The 18,354-nt window shown below is 36.7% G+C and overlaps 1 protein-coding gene across 1 annotated transcript in view; it reads right to left on the bottom strand.

Annotated features, from left to right (window-relative positions):
• LOC114251869 (sialin) overlaps window positions 1-18,354 on the bottom strand; it is a 63,878-nt gene that overhangs the window by 3,603 nt on the left and 41,921 nt on the right. The window contains exons 6-9 of the mRNA XM_028186275.2: window positions 15,619-15,705; window positions 14,832-14,965; window positions 12,767-12,916; window positions 621-768 (exon numbers count right to left, since the gene is read on the bottom strand). Coding sequence (XP_028042076.2) covers window positions 621-768; window positions 12,767-12,916; window positions 14,832-14,965; window positions 15,619-15,705 — 519 coding nt within the window. The remainder of the gene's footprint in view (window positions 1-620; window positions 769-12,766; window positions 12,917-14,831; window positions 14,966-15,618; window positions 15,706-18,354) is intronic.

Below are 18,354 nucleotides of genomic sequence, written 5' to 3'. Positions count from 1 at the left end.
CACAGAATCTACCACCGGATCGGAAACGCGACCCACTGAGAAGATCCGGCAAGAAACTCAGTGGACTGTGTCTGTGGGTTAATTTAACTAACTCGTCGAGCCCTTGTTGCAAGCGACGGGTTCGACGAGAACGATGACCGGTGCTTGAGGTACCTAAAAGCACCGTTAGTGGATCGGGAGGATCCGAAATGCCGTGTTTTGGGCGAAGTCGACTGTTTACCATTCGGTCTGCAGGATCGGAAGGATGTATATTAATATTCGCTGGTAGCTACCACAATGTGTCGATACGCGGTAGAAGTGAAGCCTTCACAAGTATTACTATCTCATTCTCTCTCCTGCTAAATCCTATAAATGTAGGTATGTTTGTATTTTTCTGTGTAGATTTTTCGTTTCATTTCGGCTTCAAATCACAACAACGGTGCCGAAAGTTTTCAATTAAAATAAATCAGTCGAAAATTATTATAGTTCACAGAGACAACAATTAGTTTACCGTATATATATTTTTAAGCTGATTTATTATTTCAAATTATATTTGTTCATAGACATTTAATAAGACAAAGGACATAATGGTTATTCAATTGTCTTATCAATAAACAGAATCTTTTTCAAGGTTACATTACCTGGGATGCCAACAGCGAAGCCAGTGAAGAGTTTCCTCGCGGTGGTGGTGGAAAGCTTGCCGCTCCTCCTGAGGTAATCAGCCAGCACGGACGACACCAACGCACACAGGTACTTGCCAAGATACGGCAAGGACGACAGAAGACCGTTCTGTTGATCAAATTCAACATCAAAATGTTTTCGTTGCTTAGGTTTCATATTTATAACAGATTTCTTAAATACTTCTTAATCTTTAACACATTATAATGCTCTTATTGGCTATGGTACTATGGCGGTAGCTATCATACAACACAAGATATTTGACTAATGCCGGTCATCGTCCTCGTCGAACCCGTCACTTGCGACGAAGGGCTCGACGAGTAAATTAACCCTCAGACACTGCCCACTGAGTTTCTCGCCGGATCTTCTCAGTGGGTCGCGTTTCCGATCCGGTGGTAGATTCTGGGAAGCACGGCTCTTGCTAGGGTTCGTGTTAGCAACGTCATCAGGTTTGAGCCCCGTGAGCTCACCTACTAGTTAAAGCGACGCTGATATAGCCTCTCAAAAACAACCTTTGGACCGCCGATCTACTAGGTGGAAATTCACTAGCTCGGTGGAACATCTTCCTTTAGCTGTATACGCCCAGGGTATGAAGATCAGAACGGAAATCGTTATACGGGTCCTAACCTCCTCTCCTAATTGTATGGAATGGATGGAGGGATGACTGATTGCTTGAAGACCTTTCCAGTTTCACCAGGACAGGCAGGCGAGCTCGGGCTTGGCTGGGAGGGGTGGAATTGCTGACAACTGCTCGAGCGCCTCCAAAGGAGACCTAACAGCTTAAGGGAACTTACTCCGACCCACTAAGGAGATCCGGCGAGAATCTCCGCGGACTGATGACATGTGTTAGGTTTTATGTAGAAATCTTTGACGAGTTCGACGAGTACTGTGGTTACCATTGTCCCTGCTCCTAATGCTAAATCTGCAAGCGTCTAACACTTGTGTTTTTATGTGGTTTAAATAGTTGCCATGTTCCCTTGAAACCGTAAATATGTACATTCCGATGCAACGATATGTTTCCTTCGTTTTTCTGTCAAACTTGACGTTTAAAACACAGAGCTTACAGGGATTGTAGCTAAAAAGCGCTTTATTTTCACTGAAATTATAGACGTGCTAAATGAGTCATACAAGCGTAATGGTATTTGCGCGAGTTAGTGTTCCGTAAACCTTGCGTGAATGGTCAATCAGTCAATTCGTGGATAAAGTACCGTAGATACAAGCCTGTACGATGGTTTTGTACAATATTATATGCGAACAGCAAAAAAAAATTATAGCTTAATGATGAGTATGTGTTTGAAGCAACGGTACATTAGCAGTTTTGGAGGAAACAACGAAGGCAATATATATCGAGCGAGTGAAATTACTCGGTAGACCGATGATCTGAACGTTTTAAATTTGTTTATATGAAAACTTGTTTTTTTTTATTGCTTAGATGGGTGGACGAGCTTACAGCCCACCTGGTGTTAAGTGGTTACTGGAGCCCATAGACATCACGCAAATGCGCCACCCGCCTTGAGATATTAGTTCTAAGGTCTCATGTATAGTTACAACGACTGACCCACCCTTCAAACCGAAACGCATTACTGCTTCACGGCAGAAATAGGCAGGGTGGTTGTAACCACCTCGCGCGGACTCACAAGAGGTCCTACCACCACTAAAACCCTTCTCTACGAAATGTCAGTGGCGCGATTCAGGAATCTGTCAAACAACTTCTTTTCTTTGCTAGCTACATTCTCACCTAAACATTTGATTGATTTGTAAATAAATAAAATAGCGTACAGTATCAAAAGTAAATAGTAAAAGTAAATAAATATAATAGAGTACAGTAAATAGAGTACAGTACAGAATACTGTTGATGGTGTAATTATTTTATCCAAAATAAAACGGCCTCACACGCCGCGCCATCGGATATTTGGGCATCAAATTCCTATCGTGCTCTCATAATGAGTTCCGAGAAATATCGCACCATATACCTTCAGAAGTGATAAAATAAAAATGTGAGATCGACCGACGGGTTTAAGCAAAAAATAATATATAAACGCTTGAATGATTGCTGCGATAATTTAAGCGGACATCTTGGAGCCGAGCAGTGGCGCCGTCAGATCCCATTAGGGTTCCTTATGACATGTAATAACGCAACAAGAATTAGTCATAATACTTAATCATGGTCATTGATCTTTTACTGGTGGTAGGACCTCTTGTGAGTCCGCGCGGGTAGATACCACCACCCTGCCTATTTCTGCCGAGAAGCAGTAATGCGTTTCGGTTTTAAGGGTGGGGCAGCCGTTGTAACTATACTTGAGACCTTAGATTTTATATCTCAAGGTGAGTGGCGCATTAAGTCGTAGATGTCTATGGGCTCCATTAACCACTTAACACCAGGTGGGCTGTGAGCTCGTCCACCCATCAAAGTAATAAAAAAAATTATATTAAAGAACTCCGTGATTTGTATGCAATCCATCTTATAACATGCGCGCCCTTTTTCAGCGGAGATCTCTGCGAGATCAATGCTATTTTTTTATTTCGCAAGATCTGCAGACTTTTCATTTCGTTCCTGGGTTCTTGGGTCAGTTGAATTAAAAAAATTGGTGGCTAGTATGATGTATCCGTATCTCTTAATGTATAAGCCGGACAGGCTAAAATCATATTATACATATTTTATTTATTAATTAACAACTAAGTAAGGCCTATTCACCTAGACTATGCAATTAGCAAGAGTTTGAGGTATTGCGAACATCAAACAATTGTAATGTACGAGATGACTCAGTCGTTACGTCGAAGCGCTTAAGTTATGTAACATTATTAACAAAAGTATTAACAAAATATTCAATGATTTATGTTCGAATTTTAGATAGAACCTAATATTATGAATAAATAAAATAAAAAATTTGATCCAGTCTGGAGTCTGGTTTAGAGTTTGAAATTATTATAATAATAAATACGAATTCATCGTTATGAATTATAATTGAATTAATGAAATAAACTCATTTACTACTGGTAATAGGACGTCTTGTGAATCGGCACGGTTAGGTACAACGTTTTACTGTTAAAACTGAGACCTCAAAACTCATGCGTCAAGGCGGTTGACAGCGTACGATGTCATATTATGTACATACATACTCGTGCTTGCTTCCCATCAGATTGAAGATTCACCTATTATGATATAAATAACAAAGATTTAAGATCGCATTAAGCACAAAAAATCGGGATCATCCGCAGGCACGTTATACACTAAGCTTTTCTACACTATATACAAATGTATATAATTTACGAATTGAAAATTATTTTCTGTATTCTTGCATTTTCCTATAGTAGCTTCCATTCACTAGAAAATATTATCTTTCCCCATTATTGTATCTGATTAACGACGTGAGGATTGCTAAACGTAAATAAAATACATAATAGTGTGTGAATGCGTAATGAATGTTTAGTGTTTTTTAATGTGCAAAATCACTTTTGTGCATACCTGTACCGCTTACGTTCATTCACCTTCCGCTGACTCAACATTTACAATTTCATATGGAAGGACTAAAAGTTGTACATTCAGGATTAAAGATCAACGTAGGTAATTTTTTAAACAACACTAAAACTAAACTTAAAACTTGATTTAGTTTGAATATTTATTTAATTTTGCCTAATCCGCAGTTTTCGTGGTCGCATATGACTAAGGGCTTGTTCACAAAACTGCGATGCGACGTCGCGTCGTAAAAATCTACGAGCTCCCACGACACATCGCAAGAACTTGTGAATTAATTTGCATCGCGCATTCCTGCGATGTTAAAGGATTGTGGAATTGAACGCCAATTGTGGTAGGGAAACGTCTTGCGACACGAAATCGCATTGCAGCAATTCCTGTCGTAGTTAAGTGTGTTGCGAATTCGCATCGCGCCGATTCGCAGTTTTGTGTACAAACCCTAATAGAAAAAACCGTAAAACTTGTATTTATTGCGCCTACAATTCGCGAAAACCTAAGAAGCCATTTATATGTTGTTTTCCTTGATATATTATATGTATTTCCTTAATAAATAATTCATGTGCTTTATGTATTACGGAATACATTGACCGCACAAGGACATTGATCAATAATATTCGTCGAAGTTACATACAATGGGCACTACTGTACTCCTAGATTTATTGCCAACCCTCTAATTTATTCATAGTTTCTGACCGTGATAAAGTGGCTTCGTCAATGGTAAAGATTCTCATAAGAAAATCGAAAAAAAAACTTTTATATTATATTATTATGTTAGTAATAGCCGCCACCTAAATATGAAATAGGGGCATAAGTGTTCAAACTAAAATTATCGATGCCTGACATCTGTCAAAGTGACAGCTGTGGAAATAACCTCACAAACTATATTTTTACGATTTTTGGCGGGAACGCGAGGAGCGAAGTTGTTTGAATTGTTTTATTATGTTAATTTAATGTTTCTTCTGGGTTAAATGTGTAGATTGTGTGAAATAAATATCAAATTTCGTCGGAATGACGCCTATTCCGCCCTACAGAAAGATAGGCTTTGCCATAATAGGCTCAGAGCACACCCTACAACCAATATTCAGCGTCACTATTGGGGCGGGGGTTTTGGTAGAAATTTGTAAAACAATGTGAAGTTTGAATGCCATTTCCTGTATCACTATTTTCCAATCGATAGCCGGCGGATAATATGTGCTATTAGATAAGGTGTACGGGCCTTTTTAAACGGTTATTGGAAATACAATAACGAGTATTTTGACTGTCCCACGCAACTTGTGCAACGATATGTCATATAAAGAGTTGATTAATCGATTTTAAACCAACAAAAACAGTTTATTACATATTACATTGTACCTAATCATTCAATTGATGCGAGTCGATGCATCCTGTGATCCTATTCGTGGACTAATCACATCCTTTTGGTCACATGGAGACTATGGGAAATATATTTTGGTTAAGCAGAGTTTGGTCTGTGCAATCTATCTGTTGTGATGTTTTCAATACGAGAAAAATGTTTAGTATATTTTTTCTTTATACTCGACGTTACGAAATCTCGAAATATCTCTAAGTGCATTATTCAAACTTTGTTAAAGGAAATGTAGTTACGCTTTTAAAAAAAAAAATGGTGCGCGTGCAACTTGGGATACGTGAGAGAAGTGAAACTTCTATTACGGTGTGTAGTATTGTGGTTTTCTTCATTTACCATCCTTAAATCAAATTTCTGTTGTAATAGGGAATGCTGACGGGAACCCCTGACGTTTACGAACACTTCAATGTGAACTACATATATATAAATTGCCACTCCAGCGCTCTACGCCGTCGCGTACCTTATCAGTACTATCAGGGAACGTCTAGACAGTTGTCCAATTTACGCGCGTAATGATAACGCAAATTACGGCAAACTTTCCAACTCCATACAAATTCGAGTTGACTTTTACGTTATCGACAACGTTAAAAAACTCGCTTTTTTTAACCTATGCTGATAGCCTTGAGAGACTATATCAGCTTCTCCTTGATGTGCAGGTGAGCTCACGGGGCTCAAATCGGGTGTGTTGCTAACACTGGCCCTAGCATTATAGCATATATACCTAGCATTGTCTGACCCCCTTACATATATGACCACGAAATCACCGATGAGAATTAAAAACTCGAAATAATTTTCAGATATTTCAGTTTTTTTTCTACCTATGCTGATAAATAGCCTTCAGAGGCTATTTCAACTTCTCCTTGATGTGTAGGTGAGCTCACGATGCTCTAGGCGGAATTATTGCTAACACTGGCCCTAGCAAGAGCAGTGCTTCGCAGAATCTATTACCGGATCGGAAACGCGACCCATTGAGAAGATCCGGCTCCGAAACTCAGTGGGCTGTGTCTATGGCTTAATTCACTCGTCGAGCTCTTCGTCGCAAGCGACGGGTTCGACGAGGACGGTGACCGGTAAACTCGCACTAAGCACACTGTATATCCCAACGTTATCACAGTGCAAAAATCAGATATACATTCAATTTTTTTTTATGTTCAATAACTTAATTACATTCCAGTATAAAACAACCTGTGTACAACGCTGTGTATTACTTAAAGTTGCAATGTACGTATACCATAAGTGTAGAAGATTGGAGGACACATGCTGGTATGTTCTAGAATAACGTGACGTCATCAACACATAGTACTGTGTTTCTTAAACGATATAATTGAATTCTGTAATATAGGCACATTCGCCGTTTAATAGTTATGTATATTTTATTACGTCTGCCGTCCAGACCTAGGTTATTGAGGTCGTTTCTAGGTTGTATTTGGGTGAAAAAAAAACGTATTTTTGGTTACGTTTTGTTAAGTTTAACATCGTAACAAAAAGCACTCGTTCTCTTTCCAATAACCAGAGATAAGGGCCCTAAAAACACGTGCCCGAGTGCCAAATATTAGGCAAACGTGCGAACATTTTTAAGGCGCGCAATATATCATAATTCTAATCAGCTGTCGTACGGAGTCAATGGTCTCGTTCAACCCAAGGGAACGTTCGCATGCTGCCTTTGATTTCCGGTTCACAAAATACCAAAAGGCTGAGTATTTTTTCTTCGAAAATCAGATGAGTTTAGTTTCCCGTTTAATCTACAACCGTATATTATGAGAACAATATTTAATGTTACAAACTGTCGAATCCTTACGTTTTACTGTTAGTATCATCGATATGTGGTAATATATCGATGGTTAGAATGTATAACTAACGTATTGTGTATAACTAACGTGGTTACTAACGTATTGGTAGTAATCATTACGTTAATTATCAATAAAAAATTTACATATACATTCACCAAAAAAATAATTGTTGTTACATAAAAAACGCGAGTTTTTAACCAAGAGCTTTAAGAAGTAACCTGGTTTTTTTTTCTACAAACATGTGTGTTTAAGAAAACATTAAAAAAAAGTGAGCGAAAAACGTCATCAGCGTTACACAACGTTTGGCGCGAAAAGAATCTCGCGAGTAGGTTACACATGATTTTTAGTATCGCGAGACAGTCCGCTGCGATAATTGTTACAGCACGCATTGTAGTATCGAAGGTGATAATATTAAATTTTATGGAACTTGTTTTTAAATGGACTTATTTGATGACGAATCAGAATAAGCTGCGGTTTTTTTTCTTTCTTAACTATTCCCTGGTAGCTAAAGGGGCCATTAGTGTGTATATATCTTTTCATTTACGATAATTACACATTTATTACTGCTTATAAAAATATCTTATAAGTAACAGAATTATTCACTACTCTTTTGTGTTATTTATTATTTAAGGATGGCTATTTTGGTTGTGATCTTTCTTTCTTATAATAATGAAATATGTAAAGGAATACTGTATTTTGGTTACCTCTGGGAAAATCTACTAAATGGTGAATGTAAATTGAGTCATTCGTGGCCTATAAAACGCTTAATATACTCATATCGAATGATGCGATTATGTAAAAATTCTGTTCCTCTGGAAATTTCAAGGCAGTCGATAAGACTATTGTGACTTCGTTGGTAGTTACCAATATCCTGTCTTTCTCTGATGAGAAGCTGTTTTGGTTGACGGGCGGGACAGCTGTTTTATAATTTAATTGAAACTTAGAATTAATGTTTCAAGGGATTATGTTTAAGCTGTAGTAACAACTTAAAATTAGATCCTTAAGCGCCATCATTAACTATGGATCAGAAAGTATTGAAATCGATTTATATGTTTTCATTTCATACATCTCAATAAGTAAAATTCCGACTATTCATTAAAAAAATGTAAGTTCAGCACGCAGCTCTCACTTTCAAGACTGTAACGAATATAGTTTAGTCGAGAAGTTGGTTTACGTCCTTTGAAAGTATGTAGTTAATTAGAAAGTGGTCGTATTAAGCTAAATATAGTGGGTGAGCCTAGTCCGTAGGGAAATTCAAAATGTTTAATTAGAAAATACCTATCTGAACGTCTTATCTACCTAAACATCTTATAATGAAATGTGAATAGCAAAATACAAGAGTTGTGTCTGAAAATTTACAAATTAGAATCTACAATGTACAAAATATATTAAACGTCATAAATTTTTGTTTAATATTTTCTACGTTTGACGGCACTTCCATTTTTATTGGCAGTTCCATTTTATAATCACGTTTTGCAAGTTTTAATCAATTTCCTTTTTGGGTGACACAAATTTAATTACCGTTTAAAAATACTTCAATATTTACGGGTACAACAAGAATATTAATCTCAAAAAGTTGTTGAGAAATCATATTACCATTTTTTTTCATTTCAGTATATACTGTTTTTCCTTTTTGAAAATAGAACAACGCTATACATAAATAGTCTTATGATTAAATGACATTTTTTATTTACTTTAGTTACGGGAAAGGTTAAACTTGACTTAAAACACCAAAGTATAGATTTATAATTTCATTATTATTTTAAATGATAAATCTGCCTAAGTTATTATAAATTTTATGTATTTAGTTGAGACGTAGTAACCAGTATGCTAAAAACCAATAAAATCAATCTGGTTGCCTACTTTAAGCTGATGCAATACAGTGCAGAGCTTGCGTGAGCTTATTTTATCCTCTATAGTTACATTATATCCAAGCAAGATGAAGCCGAATCTGCTTAGAAAGAGAGACTGTTATCATTTGAAAGAAATAAATATCCGTTCTTTTAAAGGAATTCGCAAATGACTTAACATAATTTACAATCTTTACGATGTTTTGAGAAAGACTTCGAGTATATGTATATAAAAAATATGTGGATTCGTAACTATGTAGTTAGATTTTAATATGCCCTGTAAACAAAAATAAATATTTTATTTTTCTTAAATATGGGGGACTACTTTATAATCCTAATTTTACGTTTTCGTTTCGTTTCATTACGTTTTAATCCTAGTTTATAAATTACGTGCAATCAAATCAAGAGAACAATTAATGGTAACATCCCATATTCGTAGTTGGCATTATTTAGAAGCTTAAAGGACTTTTAAGTAATTCAGTGATATTAGAAGACCATGCTCATCGTCTGAACGTCGACTCCTACACTGAGAAATAAGGTACAATTTTCAAACTGCTAACCAAGAGATATGGACCAAGAGAGGTGTGGCGTAGTACTAAATTATTGCAGAAATATACACGATGATGACAGTAGCCCATGTTAACTTAAACTATGAATTTCTATGTACATTTTTTAAACTATTATGAAACAATTAGCACATAGCTAACACCGAACCCCATTGATTGAGGAAAATGCTGCCGCCCTAATACTCGTATAACATAATATAAAACGCTAGTGAAAATTCAATTATTAATAATTAATTAATTTCATTATTAAATCGCACCCGATACAAAAGTAGACAAAGTTGAATTAATTAAGAGACCACTTTTGAACAAATAAAAGCTGTTTAGAAGCCGATGGATAATTAATAAGGTACAAATGTTCTGTACAAAATATTAAAATAGTGTTTTATTCAGACATTAAGGTGTGTGTGTGTGTGTGTGCTTATTATACGAAATGAGACATTAATTAATTTACAAGGCCGGTTAGAACCGAATATGACGGGCTCAGATTATTTAATTTATTCATGTGAAAAAATATCCGTCGCGGTTTGCTCTCGTGATCGGGGAATGTTTGTAAACAGAGATATTATTGTATAGACTATTTCCTATACAGGTAACAACAAACAAGTATAAATAATATAGGTTTTCTTGTCAATAAATTAAGTCGCACGAACTAGAGATCGATACGAGTATTTGACAAACTACCACTGTAGCATGTGAAATATTTGTCACACTTCAGAACTCGAACTTGACACTACTTTTACTACAAATTCTTGCGGCAGTACTAAATATTACTACCAGAAGAATTTAATCATTATTATTATTTAATAAAATCTAATAAAAACTTCTCTATGAAATGCGTTTGTGGTTTCAAAACGCAAATCTTAAAAATAAAACACGATTGCATAAATCTTATTTGCAAACAGAAAACTTGAATAAAAACATCGAATATGGTTGACATTTCAATGATTACCATAAAGGTCAGTTTTCGTAATCGTTTATAAAAGCACAATCATATTAGCGGGACTTGTCCACCTTTCGCTCGCCAATATGGTTGCCTTACAATGCGAGCGTCGCTACAACAGTTTATCATTGAAATTTGAATCTTAATAATCACCATTTAGATTTCATTTTTCAATGATGCCATTGAATGAAGGGAAATTACAAAACCACTATTAACTTTATCGACCAACGACCCATGTTGATATTACGTTTATCGATTGATATCTACAACTTCCGGCTGTTATTATTATTATTATTATTCATAGTTCTCGTGTGTAGTTACTACGAGTATACTAGTAGTAGTGACTTAATTTATTTAAGTGGACAGTTAAGTCGGTCTGTATGTCAAAGGCATTTTATTAAGATTGACCTTGTATTTCATAATAATATGTAGACGAATGAATGGAAGGTAAATGTAATTTATGAATCCTTACACTATACTTTTATCACAAAGAAAAACAGGAGTAGTCATTATGGTAGAATAAACAAATTATGGGTTAAATATCCAACAAGCACGCCTTGTTTTAGTTAGTTATTTGTGCAACAAGAGAACAAATTTGTTTTTTGTTTTGTGTGGTGATTTTGGATCCTGAGCGTAGTGAGGGAATCAACAGCACGAGATGCAAAAAACTTTGCTCTCGTGTAGCACACATAGCTGTTCACCTCAGCAGTGAGAACACATATTACTTAGGGACATAGAAATGAATAGGAATAGATTGAAATAACTATTAAAAAAAACCTAATTTCTTTATTACAAATATCTTTAAATTTTAGGGTATCACGCGTTTCCGGACGTGTTTTCTTTGAGGTCGAATTTCGAAGGGGTTTGTTTTTTTCACTCTCTTTTTATATGCATTTGAAAGAGACAGAGCATAGTAAAATTCGAATGTTCCAAATTTATGGCTGAACAATGTCAATTCGTGGCACTGAATATTGAAAAATTAAAAAGCTACTTTGACCCAAGCTCGAATCAAAATCGCGTTTTGTTCACTTTTGTCTCGCAGCAAAAGCGGCATGTTTGAGCTGCTGAGATGAAAAAGATATTTGAAGCATGTAAAATCTAGGTAAAAGAGTACGTTACCAACAAAGAGTAAATATTTGAATAGGAGAATATTTCTCAATAACCCTCAATGTGCAGAGGTAGCTGCAAAATTTTACCCTTAACTTGTTTATTTAAGGCACGATTTCAATGTTTCAAATTCGATCCCATTAAAACTGTTTTATTTAGGGTAGTCAGCAGCATATACCTAAGTCGTGTGTCCTATAACCATCGACGCTTCCGAATCGAAAAGGTTTTTGACGCATCTGAACACAACATTAAACGGATCTTATTACAAAACTATTAAGCACCTTTATGGCGTGGCTCTAGTAATTACGATAGTCAATAATGCTTCGTAAGGTATTTTCCTAGAACGGAAGGCGCCGATACGACAGGCGCGCCGATACCGGAAAACTACACTTAGATTATAGATTTCACAGTTTATAATTAACTAGCTGCTAACTGCGGCTTCACCCGCGTCTACAAACAAAAATGTCAGTGTAGTTTCCCGTGAGAATTAGAGGTTATTTCGGGATAAAGACTAGGCAGCTTAGAACACTCCCCTGACCTAAATATACTTTCGACGTGAACGAAGGACAAACAAACACACTTTCACATTTTTATTTATTTATTTTTTTATTGCTTAGATGAGTGGACGAGCTCACAGCCCACCTGGTGTTAAGTGGTTATTGGAGCCCATAGACATCTACAACGTAAATGCGCCACCCACCTTGAGATATAAGTTCTAAGGTCTCAATTATAGTTACAACGGCTGCCACGCCCTTCAAACCGAAACGCATTACTGCTTCACGGCAGAAATAGGCAGGGTGGTGGTACCTACCCGTGCGGACTCACAAGAGGTCCTACCACCAGTAAATGGTAGTATGGATACTCTGATATCATTGAAATTTGTATTAAAAATACTATTCTTCTGTTTCGAAAACAAACAATTGAAATAATTTGATGAGATAATTTTGTTACACACCTCCAAAATATCACACGCCCTAAAGTCCCTTGAATATCTTTATGCGAAAATGGCACTTACGTGTTTGATGTTGAAGTGCAGAATGCTCTCGACGTAGGTCGGCAGCTGGTTGACGACGGTAAAGTATCCGAAGACCGAAGCCCCGTGAGTGATGATTATGGCCCAAACTGGAGAAGACGAGAGTAGACTCTTCCAAGGTACCGGCATGTGCTACAAGATAGTATAAAACATGCATTCTATTTCCTTATTCTTGTCAGTATAGATGGATAAGAAGATAGATTAAAGATAATACGATATGAGAGATACAAAATGATTGTGATATTCGCTTTTTTTTTCCTATTTATTCTAGTAACCTCAAGGGGTTATTCTAGATTCGCCGAGATAGTAGGTGAGCTCACGGGGCTCAAACCGGGAGTGTTGCTAACACTGGCCCTAGCAAGAGCCGTGCTTCGCAGAATCTACCACCGGATCGGAAACGCGACCCACTGAGAAGATCTGGCAAGAAACTCAGTGGGCAAATATTCGTAATGTGAGCCGCAAAGCTTGGCTCTTTTTTCGTTGTCTTTTTCGGAGTTCTTTTCGGAATTTTTGATCATATATCATTGATTTAGTATACGTAGCGAAATATTTCAACGCAATTTCCATCAATATAAATAGGCTTAGCAGTGTATGAGTGGACCCTACACACAAGACCCCATCAACCAGCTATATCACAAATTATACTTTTCCGGATTAGATTTTTCTTCATTACACACTTCTAGAAGGCGACCTCGATCCGCCCATGACATTGGAAAAATCCAAAGATAATTATTCGGACGTTTTCAAGGGTACGCGTTAATCAATCAAGGCGAATTAGAAATTCGTATGCAGACGCTCGTTCGCATCCCCAAGGTCGTTACTGTTCGAATATAATTGTATGTAGCGATGATTTAATTGATTTTTACCGGCAGTTAAGGCTGGATGGTCAGGCGCTTTGTTGTGGGCGATAATTAAAAGAGGTTCTTCGCTTTAAGACGCGCCAAATTTATTAATATTATAAAAGACTGTGACTTCATCCAAAAGAGAGAAAAAACTAAAAAAGAAACCCAAAAAACGTTGTTGTATTCATTGACTTCGATTTAGGGAAGATTCCGCCCCTATTCTCTGAATAAAGACTGACACAATAAAAACCAAATCAAAACCTCGTGATGCCAGTATTTAAAAAAATCTTTTTATTGAATTTCATAAGAAACTTTAAGACAATGCTGACAAAATAAACACAATTAATATTATGCGATTTTCATTGTCCACAATTAAATGAGGCATTGTTTTATAATCTGCGACGTAATCACATCAATTGTACTTTTACAAATATAAGTTCATTTAGATCTTTCTTTTTCATTCATATTAGTATAGAATGTAATCATTGATTTGCGTAATGACTATGTAATTTAAAATCTATTACTATTTTGTTATGGGGTTCTGCCATTTTACAATCACACACTTGCACAATTAGGGTTTTTTTTTAAAAATGGCAACATTCTCGGCGATGAGATGTCCGTAGACAAAAAGACTTATAGCCGGCTGTTGGGTATCGGCCTAGAATAACTACCGAATCTTTTTCCGTTGATGTCATAAAAGGCAAATCAAGGATTCTCCAGAGAATGGCAGTTCCAGAAGTATCACCAGCACGTTGCGATCGCCAACCGCCATTTACTGGTGGTAAGAAGTATTGTAAGACCGCATAGGTAGATACCACCACAGTATCTATTTGGCTACAGGCAAAGCAGTCGACGGTTCTGCTTTGAAGGGTGGGGCAGCCGCTATACTATGCAATCCACTATCCACCTCGAGATGTGAGGTTACGTTGGTCTCTTTCTCCTCCCTCCTCCAGTACTGGGAATAAACGTAACTACGTGGAAGAGGGGTGTATATTGCTCAACGATTTTAAAAATAATGGCGTATTGATGACCATAGGATTTACATATGGCACTCTTTGTAAGCACCAGGAGAAGTTGCGAGTTTGTTTAGTGATGAGTAGCTAACTAATTTTAGTGATGAAATTTCAACAGGCTACAAGTTATTCGCTACAGATTTTTTTTTTGGGTTACGTTATAGAAATAAATAACATTCTTCGTATGCTTACCCCTTTCTTATTATTGTCCTGAGGTAGAGCCTTCATTAAATAATTGCGTTCAGATTCAGTAATGCGAGGATGTTGGGCGGGAGAGTCGTATACAACAGCGAACCAAGCTACAGACCACAACACTCCGATTATACCTGTAATTATTAATAATATTATAATAGAGTTTATTTTTGTGGGTTTGTACTCAATCTATACTAATATTATAAAGAGGAAAGATTTGTTTGTTTGTTTGTTTCGAATAGGCTCCGAAACTACTGGTCCGATTTGAAAAATTCTTTTTCCATTAGAAGCCGACATTGTCCCTGATGAACATAGGCTACTTTTTTTATTTTTTTATTTTTTATTTTTTTTTGTTTCATGTGTGTTTTAATGTTTCCGAAGCGAAGCGAGGGCGGGTCGCTAGTTCTTATATAATCGTAATCGAACCTTCTTCGTTCAAAACAATGGTTGGTTAAAAAAGAGCTCAAGATCAGCGGTTCCTAAACTTTTTAATGTTATTTTATCCCTGTGATCTATTTCAAAATATGTAATAGTCCTGTTTAAGAAAACTATATTTCAATTAAGTATCGAGTATTACTAGCGAATGTGATGAGATTGTTACCAGCCTTTTTATTCTCAGAGATTTTCTTCCGCAAGAGATCCATTGTTCCAAGTTGATAATGAAATACAACCAAACTTCATGACGGTATAATGTATACGTCATTTTATATTTGCCGGCGAATCTAACAATATTTTAATACAATTAAATCTAATATGATGATGTTCCTTATTCTAAATATGAACTCACCGGTGAAATAGAATGCCGATTCCCATCCAAAATGAGCAATGAGGAAGCCGCATATGGGCATCGTGATTGCCGCACCGAGAGATGATGCTGTAACAACGAGATTATGTAAATTTTCCTCACATATCAGTTAATTTCACTGTTACCAAGTTATAATTTTGGCTTCGAGAGCAAAACAAACCTTGCCCGATTCATGGTGATATCGTTTTTAGTTGTAAAACACTATGTGATTTTATAGGAGTGTCGCATAAAGGACTTAGTAAACAAAACGTCACAATTATGTAGCTATATGAAGCGAAGTAAGCTTTACAGCAATGACCAATACCGTCTTTACCATAAGGGCACACGGGGCCCGTGCCCAGGACCCCCATTCTCAGGGGGCCCCGAAAGACCGACAATTTCTCTCACGCGTTTATTCTCAAAACATTTTTTCCGGCACATTACACTTTTTTCACAAATCAGTAATCAGAAGGTATTTATTTACAAGGCATATAGTATGCCTATAATAGAAGATTTTGCTCAACAGAAATCCCGAAAGAAAGCGTTATCGAAATCGTAACCAAAAAACCAGCAGCATTCTAATATCATTAATGACATATTATATCATACTGTATTTGATTACCTATAATAAATGGTCATACTCACTAAAAAATATTATTATAATTCGCTTATTTTAGTTTCCAAAAAGGCCTCAAATTCTTGTGTGCCCAAGGGCCCCAGCCTAGTTTAAGACGTCCCTGGCAATGACCCGAAACTGATGGAAATAAAACGACATTGATTGAAGCGTAGTAACTTCATTAGAAGCTGTACTTGAAGTTTCAATAGATTACGCTTGAAGTTGTGTGGCTTGAGTCCTTTTTGCAGAACCGTATCCAAGTTTTTTGGTTTTGTTTTCGTTCAAGTGGGGGCATGAAATTTACTTTCAAGAAATGTAATGGATATGCAATTTTCGTTAAAAACTTTAACGATATCTCCCCAACGATCTTTGTTTTCGAACGATATTTTTTCAAAGCATCATTCTCTAGTCTTGAACTTGGCAATGATCTTGCCTCGGGCGCACGTACATACGTAGTTACATGACCTTAATACGGTCTACCGCGTAACTTCATATACAATGTGTGTTTAGTGTAATATTTCAAAGTTGTCTTGGTACATTTCTACACAGTGTTTTATTAATATTCATTTTTATTGTACTGGACAAGCAAAGAGGTTATTAGATTTTTTTTTTATTGCCTTTGTAGGCAGACGGGCATACGGCCCACCTGATGGTGAGTGGTTACCGTCGCCCATGGACTTCAGCAATGCCAGGGGCAGAGCCAAGCCGCTGCCTACCGCATAGATAGGTGTCTAGAAACATCACAATGTGAAAGCGCCACCAACCTCGAGATATGCAGACTCAGACTGAATTTAATCTTAATTTAATTCTCAAAAGGTGTCTAATTGGTTGGCTGTGCCCCTGGCATTGCGGGTGTTTACTCCAGTTCCAGGTTGATGGTAAAACCAGGTAATCTCTCGCGAACTCTTCCACGCGTTAGTGAGTAAATCAGTCGTATAATAATAACAGTAAGTTATAAGTTAGTATAGTTAATAAGTAGACATGGTTATTAGCAAGTAACGCGGAAATGTCGCAATGGAGTCATGTTACTGCTATTTTTATTCACTTTATCGTCTTTTTTTTTAAATTTCCTTGCGCAAGTCTATTGACAAATATGTTTGTTGCAGCTCGTTTACAGAAATTTCAACTATACAAACATTAAGTAATCTTTTCATATCAGCCTGTAGTATTGGAACTCCTAGTTTGGGTTTATTACCAGGCGTATGATTTGTCTATAAAATAATTTGCGCTTACAATGTTACAACAAGGTTTTACAGCACACGTGGTATAAGTCGTTAATTTAGCTCGTGCACTCCATAACGTGACCACCTTAGCGACATTGTTCATAGTCTCCAATGGTACAAGAACATTATCCGATCGGAGTCATACGACTGCTTCGCGTCAAAAATTACCAGTTTGTAAAACCAGTGTTTGTTGTACCAGTGGTCAAAGAGGTCACGACCCACCTGGTCTAAAGTGGTGAAGTTCATAGACGCCATGATTTCCTTCGATCACCTTGAAATCTTAACACCAGGTAGGTCATAAGCTCGCTTCACTTTAACTAGCTTGCACAACAACTGAAAACACAACGGAACGTGCCCAATCTCGCACTTACGGCCTCTTGTGTCAAAGGCCCGTATGGCAACAAAAACATTAAGAGTCGAATACAAACGAACCGAAAGAACAGTCAATGAAAACCTCCAAACATCTACAATTACTTTATCGTCGTAACCATAAAAATTTAATGGCTATGCAAATAATAGTGTTTTTCCTCGAAAGCGCCTAGACCCATTTGTCAAAGGACTCTTAAGGACATTGGCGACGCGTGACTTGCAGGTAACAGAGGTTAGAAACGCGGGCGATAATGACTTGTTAAGTTTTATTGTTGGACACATATGTAGATAATAATAGAAGGTCGGAACTAATTAGAAAAATCACTTTTTAAGTTTTACCGATTTAAATTTTATCCAGATCTGATGACCACTAGTTTTTGCGATATCCTTAACAATTTATAGTTTGTAGTATTTATTGCCTTTGACAAATTGACAATTTTCTTGTGCCTCATTTTGTTTTGTTGTAGTCTGTATATTGTATTATTGTTGGTAGCCATTGACGAACGTTAGTGTTCTCAATAAAATGATTTT

Source organism: Bombyx mandarina, chromosome 03 (genome assembly GCF_030267445.1).
Source record: "Bombyx mandarina strain Sakado chromosome 03, ASM3026744v2".
Classification (NCBI taxonomy): Eukaryota; Metazoa; Arthropoda; class Insecta; order Lepidoptera; family Bombycidae; genus Bombyx; species Bombyx mandarina.
This window is presented reverse-complemented; position numbering and strand designations above follow the sequence as displayed.